This window comes from Panicum virgatum, chromosome 3N (genome assembly GCF_016808335.1).
Source record: "Panicum virgatum strain AP13 chromosome 3N, P.virgatum_v5, whole genome shotgun sequence".
NCBI classification, from domain to species: Eukaryota; Viridiplantae; Streptophyta; class Magnoliopsida; order Poales; family Poaceae; genus Panicum; species Panicum virgatum.
The window spans coordinates 52,658,427-52,674,224 of record NC_053147.1 but is presented as its reverse complement, the minus strand read 5'-3'; the positions used below and the strand labels follow the sequence as shown (position 1 = coordinate 52,674,224).

Genomic DNA, 15,798 nt, shown 5'->3' with positions numbered 1-15,798 from the left:
ATCATATTGACTCCTGTTATCCATGTTCATGAATCCATAATTGTTCAATCATGAGTTCAAAAGTCCACATATCAGAATATATAAGTCAGTAAGACCCAGATAATATTTAGGGCAACAGACGTTCGTATCATGTCTCTGACAAGTGGGATCTAGATAAATGAGTAGGAGAAAAAAAATTTGGCCTCACAAACGATCTTGCGGCATCTACAACTGAAGCGCCCCGACCCGAAGATCAAGGCTAAACCATGTATTAACTACCGAATAAAGTCCCCGGCATAATACATGTTACATCAAGTGGAGTCCAGAGTCATACAGAGCTTTATTTAACACGTACATGAGGAGTAAAGTGGCAACACAAAGCTACACAGAACAACCATAGGATAACAACTAGCATAGCGACATGTAGGACTAGCTCTTCATCCATCACGGCTCCACTCGATCAGCTTGGGTGCGGACACGATCTACTCGTAGTCTTCTGGCACAAAGTCAGGATCCTCTGGAGAAAAATCAACAGGGGTGAGTACAAAAGTACTCAGCAAGCTCCACCTCACCCTACGGGAGGGGACTGACATGCACGACACATAATAAGCACATTCTACTAACAATGCAACTAATGGTATGCAACTCTTCCCGACACAACTCACAATAGGTAGCTCACTAGTTGTCAGGACCACACCGTAGCCTGTCCAAACCGTGGACACGGACCATTCGAATGGATTATACACTCTGTAGAGGTTGTACGCTTTACCCACACGCACTTCACCGTCCAGAGACGGCTCCGTCATAGCCGACACCCAGCCGTGGCTCAACCCCGACTAGTCGCCCCCAAACCCTCGGGTCTGGACCATTCCAGGTCTCTCCCCAAAACATATCCACCTCGGACGACTACCAGGTTAGCCAGTGGGATTAGGCTAAGGTTTGCCCATACAAACTCATGTGGTCGTACCGAAAGTAAGCTAGGTGAGATGTCAAAACAACTCGGTCCTTATGGTTCACCAGGGCAGCAACCATCCCTCAACATGTCAACTCGAGCCTACCACCACGGTAGCACTCACCTGCCAGTCTACCACCACGGTAGCGCCGGCTCCAGCATACCCAGCTGCCCTAGCCTCATCCAAAACCCTTCATATCCTAGTCTCAACTCTGGGTATGCATAACTACTCATATGCATGTATGAGCACACTCAATCACTCAAGTACTGGTATATGTAATCGATCCTAGACCCAGGCTACAGCAAAACGTCCTCACATGGATGCAACCGCTCACGTAGGGGTCGATGAAACTTGCCTTCGCTTGCGTACGCGTCGTCGGCGGCGGCTTCCTGCTCGTGGTAGGGTCTTCTGGCTCCTTGGCAGGCTCCTCCTCGGTCACTCCGTGATCTATGAGCGAAAACGGCACAACCGGCAAACAAACACAAGCAAGCAATAAGCTCAAATGGAGACGAAAATAGGAGGAATAGATAGTATATGATTTGAGGAGAGTTAAGGAAAAAGAGTTAGGTGAAGAGGAGTTGATATGAAGGAGATATTGAGTTTACAGTATTGGTTGGTAGAATGATTTGGATTAAGTGCTCACGGCCTGGTGGGTGTTTTGGGTCTTTGTTGTGGAGTTAATGGTCGGGGGAGCTGCCTGCCATCTCACCTTGGCGCGGAACAGCTCGAGGAAGAGGGTCAACTGTTGGAGCTTCGTCTCGTGAGTGAGCTGGGCTCGGGAGGAGTGGTTCAGCTAGCGGAGCGAAGCGGCTCGGTGTGCTTGGCTGGTGACGGGGCTCGTCACGGCCTTGCTCCTTTTATAGGCGAGGAAAGCAGCAGCGGCGTCGCGCAAGGACGGGCGACGGCGTGGGCTGCGGCAGCTTGTCGTCAACGCGAACAGTGGCAGCGCTGAAGGCGCGAGCGCCGAGGCGGCAAAGCCGGCGAGGGCGCTGCAGCGGCGTGGGTGAGGTGGGGACGCGGGAGTGGGCGGCACGGCATGATGCCGGCGGCAGTGCGCGGTCCCGTCATGGGGCCGGCGTGTCGCGCGTGCGCGAGCGAGGGCGAGCGGGTGAGGCGGTTCGGCGGAAAAAAGATCTCGGCCGGCACTGTTCGTGGCGACCCCGATTTTTTTAGCGAGGTGGGTGCTGCCATGACGGGTCTTTTCAAGGTCAATGGTGTGGGTACTCTATGGCTTCCAGGGAATGATGAAGTTATGGCAAAGGAGGTAGGCGCTGTCATGATTGTCTGGGAATTATGGCATGGTACGGTGACTTGAGAGGCTTTTATGGAAAGAGACGAGATGATTTTTGTCGTAGGTGCAAGCATGCGTATGCTGGTTACTGGAGGGAACGAATGTACTAACGCAAGGCAAGAGTATAAAATAGTTTACCTAGTAGTTATGTAATACCTCGTATAACGTTAGTATTATTTTACGTTACTAGTTTAATTGCAACATAAGTTTTATTTTAGTGATTGAGGCAGCCCTACTAAGTTGAGGACCTACACCAACTCAATTCAGAGTCGGTCAGCTTCTAGTTACTTAGTGTACCGGGTCCTTTTGACGGCAGAGCCGCCTTTTGCTTCCGGGAGGCAGAGCCTACCAACAGATGAAGCTGGCTTCCGGGTGGCAAAGCCAACCTTCGATGAAGCTCAGACCCTTTTGTGATCCCGGGTGGCAGAGCCAACCTTCGATGGATCACAACTTATACACTAAGTACTTAAATTTAACCGGAAGACTAACACTTATAAGACGCTTACCTTATTGAAGGAATAAAGGAACACACACCTAGCACACTCTACCTATGCTCACTTCTACCATGCCCTTGGATGTGTGTGGGATGGAGTGGAGTAGTATGGCATGGCAAGGGGTGGCACCCTCCTTATATAGGCACTCATACCCTCTTGGATGAGTGACACATGTCACACTCTAGGAGGTTCCCTACAAATATCTAAGTTCCCTACAAATATCAAATTCTTGAAAATTCTAAATTTTACCATGGCAAGAAAATATCCAAGCTTCTTGTCTTCTTATGATTTTTGTGGAATATTCTAGAACCTTGTCATGGTGAACAAAATTACGCCATGGTTTATCCTTATTTTTATAGAACCTTCTAGAAGTTTGCATTATAAATTTCAACACTCCCCCTTAATCATGATGAAAACTGGGATGTTACAACAACATCACATATTCAGAGCCTAGCTGCAAGCGCACGAAGCACAGTGAGCAGCATGGCCCCCGACTAGTCCCAGCAGGCATGAGAGGTTGCCCCAGAAGCCAAAAGAAGAGATAGAGGCGGATGTAAGTGAGTTCGAGAGCCCACCTACCAGTCCCTCAGTGGAAGCTGAGGTTCGGTGGGGCCCAGGCTCGGTTGGCCGTGTTGGGGTTGGCACCACTGACATTCTCCTTTGACGTGGTGCCTCCCCATTGGTCCTCCATGGTGGTTCTTGGTGAGTGGTGCTGGGGTTGGCACCACTGACATTCTCCTTTGACGTGGTGCCTCCCCATTGGTCCTCCATGGTGGTTCTTGGTGAGTGAGCTGCAATTCCTCGCCGAGCACACCCCTGGATACCTCCTATAAACATGAGAGGGGGGAGGGGGGGGGGTCATTTGGAGACACACAAGTTCACTACAAGTTGCTCAAGCTTCAACTCCCTCTTGCTTAGTCCTTTAGGCTAGTGGAGTTAGGCTGAATTAGCTAGTATTCGGGTCCCCGAGGTTGCTCAAGAGTTTCAGTACGGGTCCAGCTCTTACTCTGCTTTGTAATTCTCAGATTATAACAAACTTATCTTATCGTTATTTATATTCGCATGACTTATATCCTGCGGTATCAGGCATATACTTCATGATTAGTTTATATTCATACTTAATAATTTGCATGATTAGACAATTAGCTTTAGTACACCGGTACCCATTCCAGTATTTGAATGTTTTCTCTAGTATGATGTCTGTCTATCCAGAGGGTGGGGACTCCGCGCGGGATATTAGAGTATGGCTATTAATGTAGACACATGTCTGTGTTAATCAAGTATTGCTGGATGTCGTCCTTTCCCGCGGTTTGTAGAGGGTAGCCTACAGGTGGTATTTTGGTCATCGAAATTCTCCACGTTCAGTTAGGGGATAGGAGGTCCATAAAGTACCATGATGAGCATGACAGTCTTATTTGTCAGTCGTCATGAGCGGTCTTCCGATAGTATCGGGTTGTCTAGAGTTAGGATAATCATGTGTATGGTGTAATGTATAATATGAGCTGTAGCCAACAACTCACATTGAATTTCCTACCGTTCCTCCCTTTGCGGCAGAGCGAGCGCCTTAACTAGATAGATTGAATCATTCATTCTTGCAGCCCCCTTCCTCGATCCGTAGAGAAAAAATGTAGAATTGGTGCTGATAGTTCATCACGAAAGAAAGAACTCACAGAGCTGAGATCACTAACTAATAGAATAGTACTATTAACTAATACTAATATATATAGAAGTAGATATCTAGAAATAGAAACGTACGCGACCATGAGCACAGGAGTCGCAGGTGAGGGTACATGGGCATTCCCTTTTTTTATTTTAGTTATGCCTGTGTGAGAGAACCCTGTGGACTACCCCCATGGGGTCGATGAAGGGAAATGCCCCATTGGTAGGAAAAACAAGTACATAAATTCCGGATAACTAACTTCTTTCTTTCTCCCTGCCTTAGGATTAACTTGAGTTTGAGCATGAAACTTGTATGTTACACTAGCTCTTATCCATTATTTATCTTACCCTTATTTATACAATTGAATATACAAACAAGATTTATTCAACAACTTACCTATTTATTCAACTTACCTATTCGCACGATAGATAGGGAGTAGTCCCTGAGAGAGTCCCAATGGTGACCATGCAGACCCCCCTCTAGGGAGGCCATGTTCACATGTTGTCGTGCCCATAGTGCCCAGGACGACATCTCGCTATCGAACAGTTTGTGTAGGAGCTTTAGCAGAAGGCAGGAGTTCTGAACACCAAGGTCTCTTTCTAAAATTTTGGTAAAATTTGAAAACCTTTAACTCTCCAAGAATGTTCGAATGCCTTATATTTCAGGACAGAGGGAGTAATCAACATATATTTCACTGTTGTTATACAAAATAAAGTAATTTGTTGTTGTGGGTATTGGTACTCTTTCCCCTATAAACTAAGGCAAAATTAGACAGCTTTGTTATAGGATAGAGTTAAAGTGACAAGTTTAAAATTAAGGGCCAACTAAGATAGTGAAGAGAGTATTAGGGCCACGATCCATTACCACCCATGTTGCGCCCAGACTTCCATCGTGTAGTTGCATTTATACCTAACAAAAAAGATGCGGTCTGATTTCTTGGCACGAGAAGAACGCAATCGCATCGCTCAGGTTAAACCGGAGATTTAGCGGAGCCTCACGTATAAAAAGTTCCCGACAGCTGGTATAAGTTGCAATTTATAATTCCTTGCAAAAAAATTTGCAATGTATAATTATCTTCATTATCCGAAAAAGGACTTTTAAATTTTGCAATGTATAGTTATCTTCATTATTTGAATTTTTATCATTTCAATAAATGTTTACGTCGGTTAGTTAAATCTAAAGAACATTTGATGATAGATCATCTACTCGCCAAAAAAAAGATGTACAATGACACTTGTTTAGCTAAATATTGTTGATCAAAGTTTGGGAAGGAAAAATCGATGATGTCATATATATATATTTAAGAATGGAGGTAGTATAAACGTGGTATGATTGAGTAGCACGGGTTGCCGAACAGAGCCTCCGAATTCAGTTTCGTCTCGGTAGGTGTCGCTTCATTTCCACAGCGCTTTCACTCTTGTTTCCAGACCAAGGATCGAATCGTGTTCGTCCATCGGACGGAGTTGCCCCAGGCCGGTCTTCTCCATCACCGTAGGGTCGCTGCTTGCGTGACAATTTCTTAGGCGGCTTAGGCTACTACTACTATTAGGCCAATTTTAGTGGAGTTTCACGAGAATTTCATGCCATTTAATTTTACTGATGTGGCAGAATATTTATGATGAAAGAGAAATGAGATTTTTATGAGATGTGAGAGGAGTTTCATTCCCATGAAACTCATCAGGTTCGCTTACCTAGTTTTTTTCTAGGTAATCATGTGATGAAACTATGCATTGAGACTTGCCTTATCATCAGAAGAACTTCTACGTGGCATATGAATTAATGAGAATGAAATCCTATAAAATCCTCTTGAAAGTAGCTTAGCGTTTATTACAGGTGCATCATTTAAAAGCCATGATGTTTATAGCCTCTAGCAAACTCTTTGCATGCTTTATGAAATCTGAAATTGCTTTGCCTTCAATAATAACCTTTACATGATGAGTTACATTTCGGACCTCTGACCAACGTTAAGATAGCCACTTTCTTTGAGTAGTGAACACTAGTGGTACATATCTTTTTCGTGCTTTCTTTACTCCCACTTTCTTAATTGTTGCAAAAATATTTGTATGTTTCAAATTCATTTTATTAACATATGTATTACTTTTTTGTGGTTCTTTTGCATGACCTGAGGTTTTTCATTGAGTTTCTGTTTTAACACGATTGTTGATTTTTGCATTAGCTATATTTTGTTGTAGGTCCTAAGTGTTTCAGTTTATACACACTTTTGGATGTCCAAAAGACAGATATACTTGAAAGCTAAAATCTAGAGTCCGGCCTTGTGCGTTTTTCTTTTTAACTTCAGGGGTATCTCTGAAGCTGACTATCTACAAACGCCAAAAAAATAAAACAAGCTGGTCAAAACTACCTGATGATTTGTTTCCACTGGGACCACCGGCACTAGTCGTTCTGTGCTCCATTTTTGAGTAGTTCCGAATAGTTGTTTAGAACATAGTTTGGGGCAGAACTCTTCCAACTACCAGAAGCGAAAAATCGAGTAGGAAAAAAAAGGGAGAAAAGATTCTTCATCCGATTCCTACCGCTTTCCAAGCGACCTCTCCAGTCTCCGGTCCAACTCCCTGCCCGCAACGAAACAAAACCCACCGCCGCTCCATCGTACGGGCGCTCGCCTGCGCCGCGCGGAGGAGAGCCACGAAGATGGCGGACACCATCCTCCACGGCGCGGTCGTCGTCACCATGGACGGCGAGCTCCGCGTCCTCCGCGACGGCGCCGTCGCCGTCGCCGGCGACCGCATCGCCGCCGTGGGCCCCGCCGCCGACGTCCTCGCCGCCTTCCCCAGCGCCGCGCGGACCCTCGACCTCGGCGGCCGCATCGTCCTCCCAGGTCGGCGGCCGCGGCCCCGCCTGATTGGGCTCTTCCCCCCCACCTCGAAATGTGGCCTAATTTTTGGTGAATTTCGTTTTGCTTTCCTCGGCTGTTGCTGTGCAGGGTTCGTGAACACGCACGTGCACACGTCGCAGCAGCTGGCGCGGGGGATCGCCGACGACGTCGACCTGATGACGTGGCTGCACGGGAGGATCTGGCCCTACGAGTCACACATGACGGAGGAGGACTCCTACGCCTCCACCCTCCTCTGCGGCATTGAGCTCATCCGCTCCGGGGTGAGCATCGACTTCTCGTTTTACCGATACGACGTTTGATTTGCTATGCTATGAACGGACTATTTTTTTTTTTGACGAACAATCTACTAATGGATGAATTTTCGTACTTGGATCTACCCAAGATGTGAAATGTTGCTGCTGTTGTGTGAGGCATGCCCTGTAAGCCGATTGCTAACATTGATGTTGTTTGTTAGGCAAAAGCAGATAACTACATCCCATTGGCAGTGTGCTCACACTACATTTTGTTCGCTAATCTATTGACTTCAAGGGATGCTCTCATCAACACCGTAATGAATGAATGATTTCTAATTTAGCTATGCAAATTTCTTGTACAGAAGACATAATAAATGTTTGAGCTACTATTCAAGAGAAGTCATGCCATGATAGTTTGGTAACTGATATGAATGGACATGTTCTTTTGTGATCATCAGATATAGAAAGCTTTGTTTTGCTGTTGCTGCTCCAATCACCCAAAAAAAGACATGCTAGTGGCTAGAGACCATAATCTGAAGAGAGAAAAAGTTGGGTTTCCTTTGTTCTATTTATTATATTTATGATGTAAGTCTGCATCTTTTTTCCTTATCTGGTAGTATTTTCTTTTGTGATCTTCATGGAGGTTTTCATCTGATGTAGAGCTTGGTAGGAGTTCTGAGGTGCTGCAGAGGTTCCTTGTCTGTCTTTTGGTGAATTACCAACCGTTCTGTACCTGTAAGTTTCATATATTTGAAATCCTGGAGAGTGCGGACTTGAGGAGATTCTAGAAATGCGTATGGATAAAGACAATGCTGGGCCAACAGTTATTGATTTTATTTACCTGAGCGAACAGCTGTTAATTTTATATTTTTAAATCTGTCTTCTTTATCCCGTTGTTGTGTGACTCTGCTTATCTATATGCATGACTATAGGTTGAATGGTTAGTATGCTCAAACTAGCAATAACCTGAGATTTTTCACAGTGTATGACCTTTCTTTCCCTCTTTGGCCATTGAATGACAGGTAACATGCTTTGCTGAAGCAGGTGGGCAGTTTGTTTCCGAAATGGCTCGGGCAGTGGAATTGTTAGGTTTGCGGGCATGTTTGACAAAGTCAACGATGGATTGTGGTGAGGGTTTGCCTACAAATTGGAGTTCTTGCTCCACTGACGATTGCATTCAGGTGTTGATCTTCCATAAAGTTTATCATTCTTTCCTTCACATCATTTTCTTATATCCTAGGACTATATATTTTCAGTATAACAACTCTCCCGGACGTTGTAATCCTCTGTTTGCTCCTTTCTTTTGCATCTGACTAAATTAGTAATCTTGTGCCGCTGTACAGATCTGGTAAACACATAGCATCTTAGATTCCATTTACCATAATTCGAATGGTTTTGTTCATCTTTGTAGCGAAAGTTGCTTTCAAGATAGGATACTTTTTCTGAATTTTTTTTGAAAGTTTACTTTTTCTGAAATTGAAATACACCTTTTGAAGCAGTATTGACCAGTGGGCTGGGCTCATCTTCTTTACATATTTGAGTTAGATGTACTGCAATTGTAAGCTTCTTGATATGTAAGCTTAATTTAGATTAAGGGCTCACTGTTCAGGGTAGTGAACTGGAACCAGGAGACTGAAATTAGACGCTGATATTTGACTTTTCTTTTTCTGGCTAAAACAGGCAGTTCCATCTGTGGAACCCTGATTGATGCTTTGAAGATGATCTGCAAGACTCTGAATAGCATAAGCATATGGAGGAGTTGAGGAGATCCAAATGTTGCATCGTCTATTTATTGTAGTGTTGTGTTCTTGAATTATTATCAAGGACAAACTTCATGTTAGAGTAGAAGAGTGTAGAGAGTGTGTCTAGAGTCTTCTCTTGTAGTATATATATATCCCATGGGGCTAGTCAATACATTGAACATCCATCTATTCTAACATGGTATCACAGCCACGGTTCGAGAGTCTTCTTCGATCTCCACTGTAGCTCGCCGAGAATCACTTCCGCTGCTGCCCCCGGGAGGAGCAATCTCCACTCCCGGGGACGGTCACCTCTTAGCTGTAGGTAGTGGTAGCCGTAGCAGCAGCAGCAGCAGCGCCGCCGTCCTCCTCCAGTGCGTGGCCCGTCGCCACCAGTTCGTCGTCGCCATCTCTTCCGCCGCCGTCGCGGCCATCGTCCTGCTCGTCATCGCGTCGGTCTTCTTGGCCGCAGTAGCGGCCGCCCGCCGTCGTGGCTCTCGTTGCCGCGGCCCTCCTCCTCGGGCGCCGTCCCCGCGGCCACCTCTTCCTTGGCCGCCGTTCCTGCGGCCCCCCCTCTCCTCTGCGGCCGCCTGTCAAGCCACCGCCGGTCCTTCCCGGCCCCGGCACCCTCCCTTCCCGGCCGATCTTCTCCACCGAGCTCATCCACCGGTGGCAGTCTCCTCCATCCCCTCCCCATCTTCCACTGCCGCCGCCACCTTATCCTCTTTTCCACCGCTGTCCGGCCTCTGCTCTCCATCTTCTGTTGCTATCATTGCTGATGCCTGCTAGTGCTAGTATCTACTATGTATCAGAGTCTTTTGTCTCATGTCCCGCTAGCATCTCAGTCATATTCATCAGCGTCGATCCAAGTCCAGATCCACTTCATCCAGTTCGCCAATGCCGTGCGTGTCTACAAATTTCAGTTGTCAAATCAGCCATTTCTTTTCTCTATTGGGTTTGCCGCGTTGTGTGGCTGCCCCATCATCATCATCATCATCATCTTCTTCTTCTTCTTCGTCGTGTTGATGCATCTTTACCACTTGGCCCTTTTTCGTAGCCTTTTTGCTACACATCATCACCAAGTGGCCTTCTTAGTCATCATCACGATAGTATCACGGCTTTGCCATCTTGCAGCTGTGGTTTTATCTTTATTCTTCTTTGGCTTGGTTTGACACATCGTTATTATCGTCGACTTCATATATCGACATTGGCTGCACGCTTTGGCGACATCTTCAAGCTTGGACTTTGGATATATGTTATCTAGTTAATGTATTAGTGTCATCTTAATGGTGTATGTATTCGTGATTAAATGTCATCTGGCTTGATATGTTAGTGTCCTTTAAGTGTTGTAATTGTACCTTCAAACTCAATGCTTGTAATCCACCTTGAGTTTGAGGGGGGGTGTTAGAGTAGAAGAGTGTAGAGAGTGTGTCTAGAGTCTTCTCTTGTAGTATATATATATCCCATGGGGCTAGTCAATACATTGAACATCCATCTATTCTAACACTTCAAACTAGGATTACTGCTAAAATTAGGGAAGGGTTGGTATCTAGCAGAACATCTATTTCTGTTTATAGTCAATTATTCCCAAACAAGTTGGGGTAGGCTACAGATGAAATCCAACAGAGTAAAAGAAGTAAAAAGAGGTATTAGTAATAGTAGTAATAGGAAAAGGGGACTGATAGCCTAGTTCATGGTTCGGGCATGTCAGTTTCTGATTTCCACACGCTGTTCAAAGCTAGTTCTTTCTATATTTATTTCGAATTTCAAATAAACGAGAAGGCATGTTAAGTGCAAGCTCAGAAGTGTATATTTAGTACTGTTCCTTTGGCCAAGTTAGTCTAAATTGGAGTGTATTCTGTATCCATTATAGATTTTCTAGTGTGTTATGTTTTCTAGTGTCCATCTTAGGAGAAGTATACTTGTGTTTGCTCTTTCTGTTTTGTCTGTTATGTGATGTAATCAACAGGATGCATTTATTTTCTACAGTCACAGAAGGAACTATATGAAAAGCATCATAATACAGCTGATGGGCGTATCAGGATATGGTTTGGGTTGAGGCAGATCATGAATGCAACAGATCGTTTACTGCTTGAAACAAGAGATGTTGCCCAGAAGCTAAATACTGGAATCCATATGGTACTTACAAAGTTTATTGGTGTATCGAAGTTTATCTACATTAAATAATGTGCTACTTCGTTTGGTTCATGCTTACTTGATAGAAGAATTCATGCATAATCCAACTTGGGCTTGAGCTGTTTTCAACTTGGGCATGCTTATGATCTGAGCTTCCCAAGTTCTTTTGCAGTTGCGCCAGATGTCGTATATTAAGTTCAATACTACTTTTCTATAATGCTGTATTGAAAAAATTGTATTGAATTACTGATCCCAATCTAACCCAATTAGCTTGGAACTCAAAGATTCTGTTATTGTTGCTGATTGAATTGCTGCTCCCAGGAACCTGCAGTAGATTTTCTTACAAGATTGTCTTTCACTTTGTTCAGCATATTGCAGAAATACCATATGAAAATCAACTTATAGTGCGGACCAAAGGAATTGATCATGGCACGGTGACATATTTAGAGAAAATTGATTTTTTGAGGAGTAATTTGTTGGCGGCCCACTCTGTCTGGTTGAATGAACCTGAGGTTAGTAAACTTTTTCACAATCAATTGTTTCCTTTCACATTGTCTACTGTTTTTGTAGTCTGAAAATGTACAGCAGTTACAAAATATAATAAATAGGCAAGAAAATGTTCTGGCTGAAGGAATGTTGCGGCCGAATGGCCTTAGATATTGGGTAGGTGCTATGGATTGTATACCAGATGATGATATCAATGGGATCCTGTTGGTGCCATGATTGCAGGAGAGAGATAGTGGGGGCAGGGGTGTATAACAGCAGGGGGAATAGAACTGAGGAGCTTGGCTGGGAAGAACAACAATACTAGGTGCAAGAGATATACATAGATTATGTCTTTGTTCCCTTTCACAAAAACAGAGCACGACTCCTGAAAAAAGCAGCGCATTATTGGTCCATACAAAAGTACTACCTGGACTAGTAATACATGGACTCAATGTCCTAGCCCTGTGCCTACGAATTAAGTAATCTAGTTTATGCATGCGTTTCTACCTTGTACGCTACTTCCTAAGATCAGGGCTCTCAGTTCAGAAAAACAGAAACTAACGCGAACACTTCTGCTTCTACTCACAAACTGATGCAAATTTCTTCACGAAGGGTTGCCTCCGTGTACATCTATTAAGCTACATCATGCAAAAGTCATCATGACCGCCAAAACATCTATACAAGAAGTGTTTTTTTGCCACATTAAGATCTGTTGCTAGTTATGAAATATTTTTGTTATATATTTTTCAATAATAAATTGCAATACAGCAGTTTCTTCAAGAAAGCTTCTAGTAAGCCCTTCCAGGAAGGTTTCATTCTGTGATTCTCAAATTGCAGATAGGGCATTTTTCAAAGGCTGGCGTCAAGGTTTCTCACTGCCCTGCATCTGCGATGCGGATGTTGGGTTTTGCTCCTATTAGAGAAATGCTGGATTCTGGTGTTTGTGTCTCCCTTGGTACTGATGGAGCACCAAGCAATAACAGAATGAGCATTGGTCTGCTTCAAAAATCCTTGCAACAAACATTTTTATGAGCATGTGTGAGCGTAGATGATGACATAACATCGCACAGAAGAATTTTTATATTCCAAAATATGGATGGGAGGGCCTAAGTGACTATTGTTAGTCTGTTTCAACCAATTACTTTTCTCATGTCCACTTTATAGAATGATTATATTCTGGTGCACATATCCAATATTTTTCATTACAATGTCATTGCTAGAATTTTCACAACCATGTCTAAACATGTAGTTTGAAAGAAAATGGATTACCAGGTTGCTACGTAGTTCAGCTCTGCAGTTATATGAGGCAGCACTAAACTATCTGAAAAAGGGGTAAATATGTGAAAGCATATCTTATTAAACAATCTACAAACAAATTGAATGAAAAAGAAGTATTTGAGGCCTTCATTTAATTAGGCATATTTATGTTAAAAATAAACAAATTTTCCTTCTTTTATTTTCAAAAGTTTATTAAAAAGTAACTTGTTTGATCATAAAATTTTGTGAAATTGAACTTTCTACTGCACCCTAGGCTGTACCCAACTTGTCTTTGAAACTTTGACATCCTGTGTGCTTTTGTCAGTATATCTCCTTTGAATAAAGAATATATATCTACATCTCTGCTGAGTGTGGACATTTGCTTATTTCGAATCATATTTTGCCCCACTGGATCTTGACTACCTTGTGCTATACAGTGGATGAGATGTACCTAGCGTCTCTAATTAACAAAGGACGTGAGGCATACATCAGTGGAACAACTAACCCAACTGCTCTTCCTTCTGAGACTGTACTGAAGATGGCTACTATTAATGGCGCGAAAGCAGTTCTATGGGATAATGAAATAGGTTCGCTGGAGGTCGGGAAAAAGGTGATGCTCCTAGTTGCTATTTTGTTCATGTATGATTCTCAATATATTTCAGATGTTGATAAATCTCTTCATTTTCACCACCCTAAAATCTCGCTGTCAACATATTTTTCCTAGAAAGCACAGATGAATATTGACTCTTGATTTATCTGGTTTATTGACACATGGGAGTATCTTGTTGTGTAGGCGGACTTGGTTGTAGTGAATCCATTTACATGGTCCATGGTTCCCTTACATGACAGGTGTGCAATACTATGTTTTGTTTAGTTTTTAAATATTTGAATTGCTACTATTTTAATGATGGCATTATCACTGGGTTTATTGTGGCAATGTTTTCACTCTGGTATTATAGGTATATATGGTAGTTTCTTTTCGTATTTATTTAATTTCTGTACTCTAGCCTTTTATTGGCATAACTAGCAACTCTTTTATTGGCATAACTAGCAACTCTTCATGTTACCTGATATTTGTATAGTTAGTCATCTAGCCATACTGCTGGGCTTTTGTATTATTGGCTATTTGGCACTTACCTTCTCCCTGATGTACAGCATTGCCAACATTGTCTATTGTATGAGGACGGAGAATATAGAGTCTGTTATGTGCAATGGTCAGTGGATTATGAAGGATCATAAAATCATGAATCTCAATGAGGTAATTTCCTGCTTGTCTGTTTGTATTTCAAACATTGAAATGAACCAAGAAGTGCATAGAATAATCTTGACCCGTTGTCACTCTAAACACGTTGGCATTGTAAGTTGTTTCATTTCTTGTTCATACTTTCGTACCTAATGCCACTTCTGATGATAGCATGTGACATAGTGATAGCTGAAGAGACAATGACTACTTGTGCACAGGGCGTTGCACATACTAGGTTTGCATGCGGTGTTAAACTGCCGCAAACTTCATTAGTTAGGAAAAGCAATAATGCTGGAAGGGGTACATCCTCAGATCTCTGAAGATCAGAAACTTGAAATGGAAGCCGCGTTTTATCAGCTAAAAAATTATGTGTTCCTTTGTTTGGTGATGGCACACTATGCTTGTACTTCTTAGTAGAGAAGAGAACTTAGATATACAGCTGATGTTTCTGCATGTCTGTTTCTTCTGGTCCAGGAGGAGGTAATTTCTTCAGCTGTGCAAAGAGCGAACGACCTCCTTGCGCGAGCTGGCATCAATCTCCCCAAACGGATGAACTACGTGTAGTTATTGCCTTGCCAGTTCGTCATGCACTGCCACGACACCCTTTGCGGTGTTGCAGATGATGCACGCTCGCCCAAAGGATAGAAGACATGTTTACAGGACTGTTGGCGTCACAGTACTGAGTTGAAAATAATGTGCCGTAGCATAGGTTTCTGGAAGGAATAAGAGCATCATGAAAGTCTCGACTTATAACAACTGTAAAGAATCAAACTATGATAAAAATAGTTCATTTGACTATTTTGGGCTAATTCTTTTTCGAGTTGACAAAATCTGCGCCACGCCCGGCCCTTGAGGGCAAGGCCGAGCTTAGCCGGTTAGCACGTTGGGTTGAGGCCAAGTGGTTGGGCCGGGCCTGTTTTGCTCATGTCTGTAACATTGTAGTAGTGCAATCTTCAAGAGCCTTTTTAAAATCTACTATCTAAATCATTATTTGGAGAGTCTTTTCAGTAAAAATTATTTTTCATATTTTGTATCTTCCAACAGCTTTTTTATATCTTTTGTATAGTCTAGCTCTCCATATTTGGCTAGCATGAATAGAGGATATTTATATTTGGATATCCAATTGAAGAGTGCGTTGGAGAGTAAATTTTTACCAAAATCTATATTTTAGTGAAGATATAAAGAGTCTCTTAGATACCATTAACCTTTTTTTGCATTCGTTTGACTCTTTGTCTTTTACACAAATATTTATGTAAATAGATAAATCTACAAGTTAAATCCTAAAATAGTTTTGATGATAGACCTAGCGGTACTCATTTTACCTTGCTTAATTGATTAAATATATATAGCTGGTTGAAGTTAACAATGTCATATATTTAAGAAAGGATGGACGAAGTGTTTCACAAAAAGCTTTACAACAGCCATTACAAAAGGTTAGACACTCTATTGTAATTAATCACTCACTGTAAT

At 43.0% G+C, this 15,798-nt stretch overlaps 1 protein-coding gene across 2 annotated transcripts; it reads left to right on the top strand.

Annotated features, from left to right (window-relative positions):
- The first annotated feature begins 6,829 nt into the window (after positions 1 to 6,829).
- LOC120666153 (5-methylthioadenosine/S-adenosylhomocysteine deaminase-like) lies at positions 6,830 to 15,137 on the top strand. Of its 2 annotated transcripts, XM_039945940.1 has the most exons (11): positions 6,830 to 7,216; positions 7,322 to 7,494; positions 8,490 to 8,648; positions 11,196 to 11,345; positions 11,711 to 11,854; positions 12,666 to 12,822; positions 13,523 to 13,695; positions 13,879 to 13,934; positions 14,241 to 14,343; positions 14,547 to 14,693; positions 14,803 to 15,137. In XM_039945940.1, exons 1-10 carry the CDS (start codon positions 7,030 to 7,032, stop codon positions 14,646 to 14,648), a joined length of 1,404 nt encoding a protein of 467 aa, XP_039801874.1. In that variant the 5' UTR covers positions 6,830 to 7,029; the 3' UTR covers positions 14,649 to 14,693; positions 14,803 to 15,137. The 2 variants fall into 2 exon arrangements, with proteins under 2 accessions (XP_039801874.1, XP_039801875.1); XM_039945941.1 differs by lacking the exon at positions 14,547 to 14,693 and having other exon boundaries at positions 6,858 to 7,216.
- Positions 15,138 to 15,798: the final 661 nt, after the last annotated feature.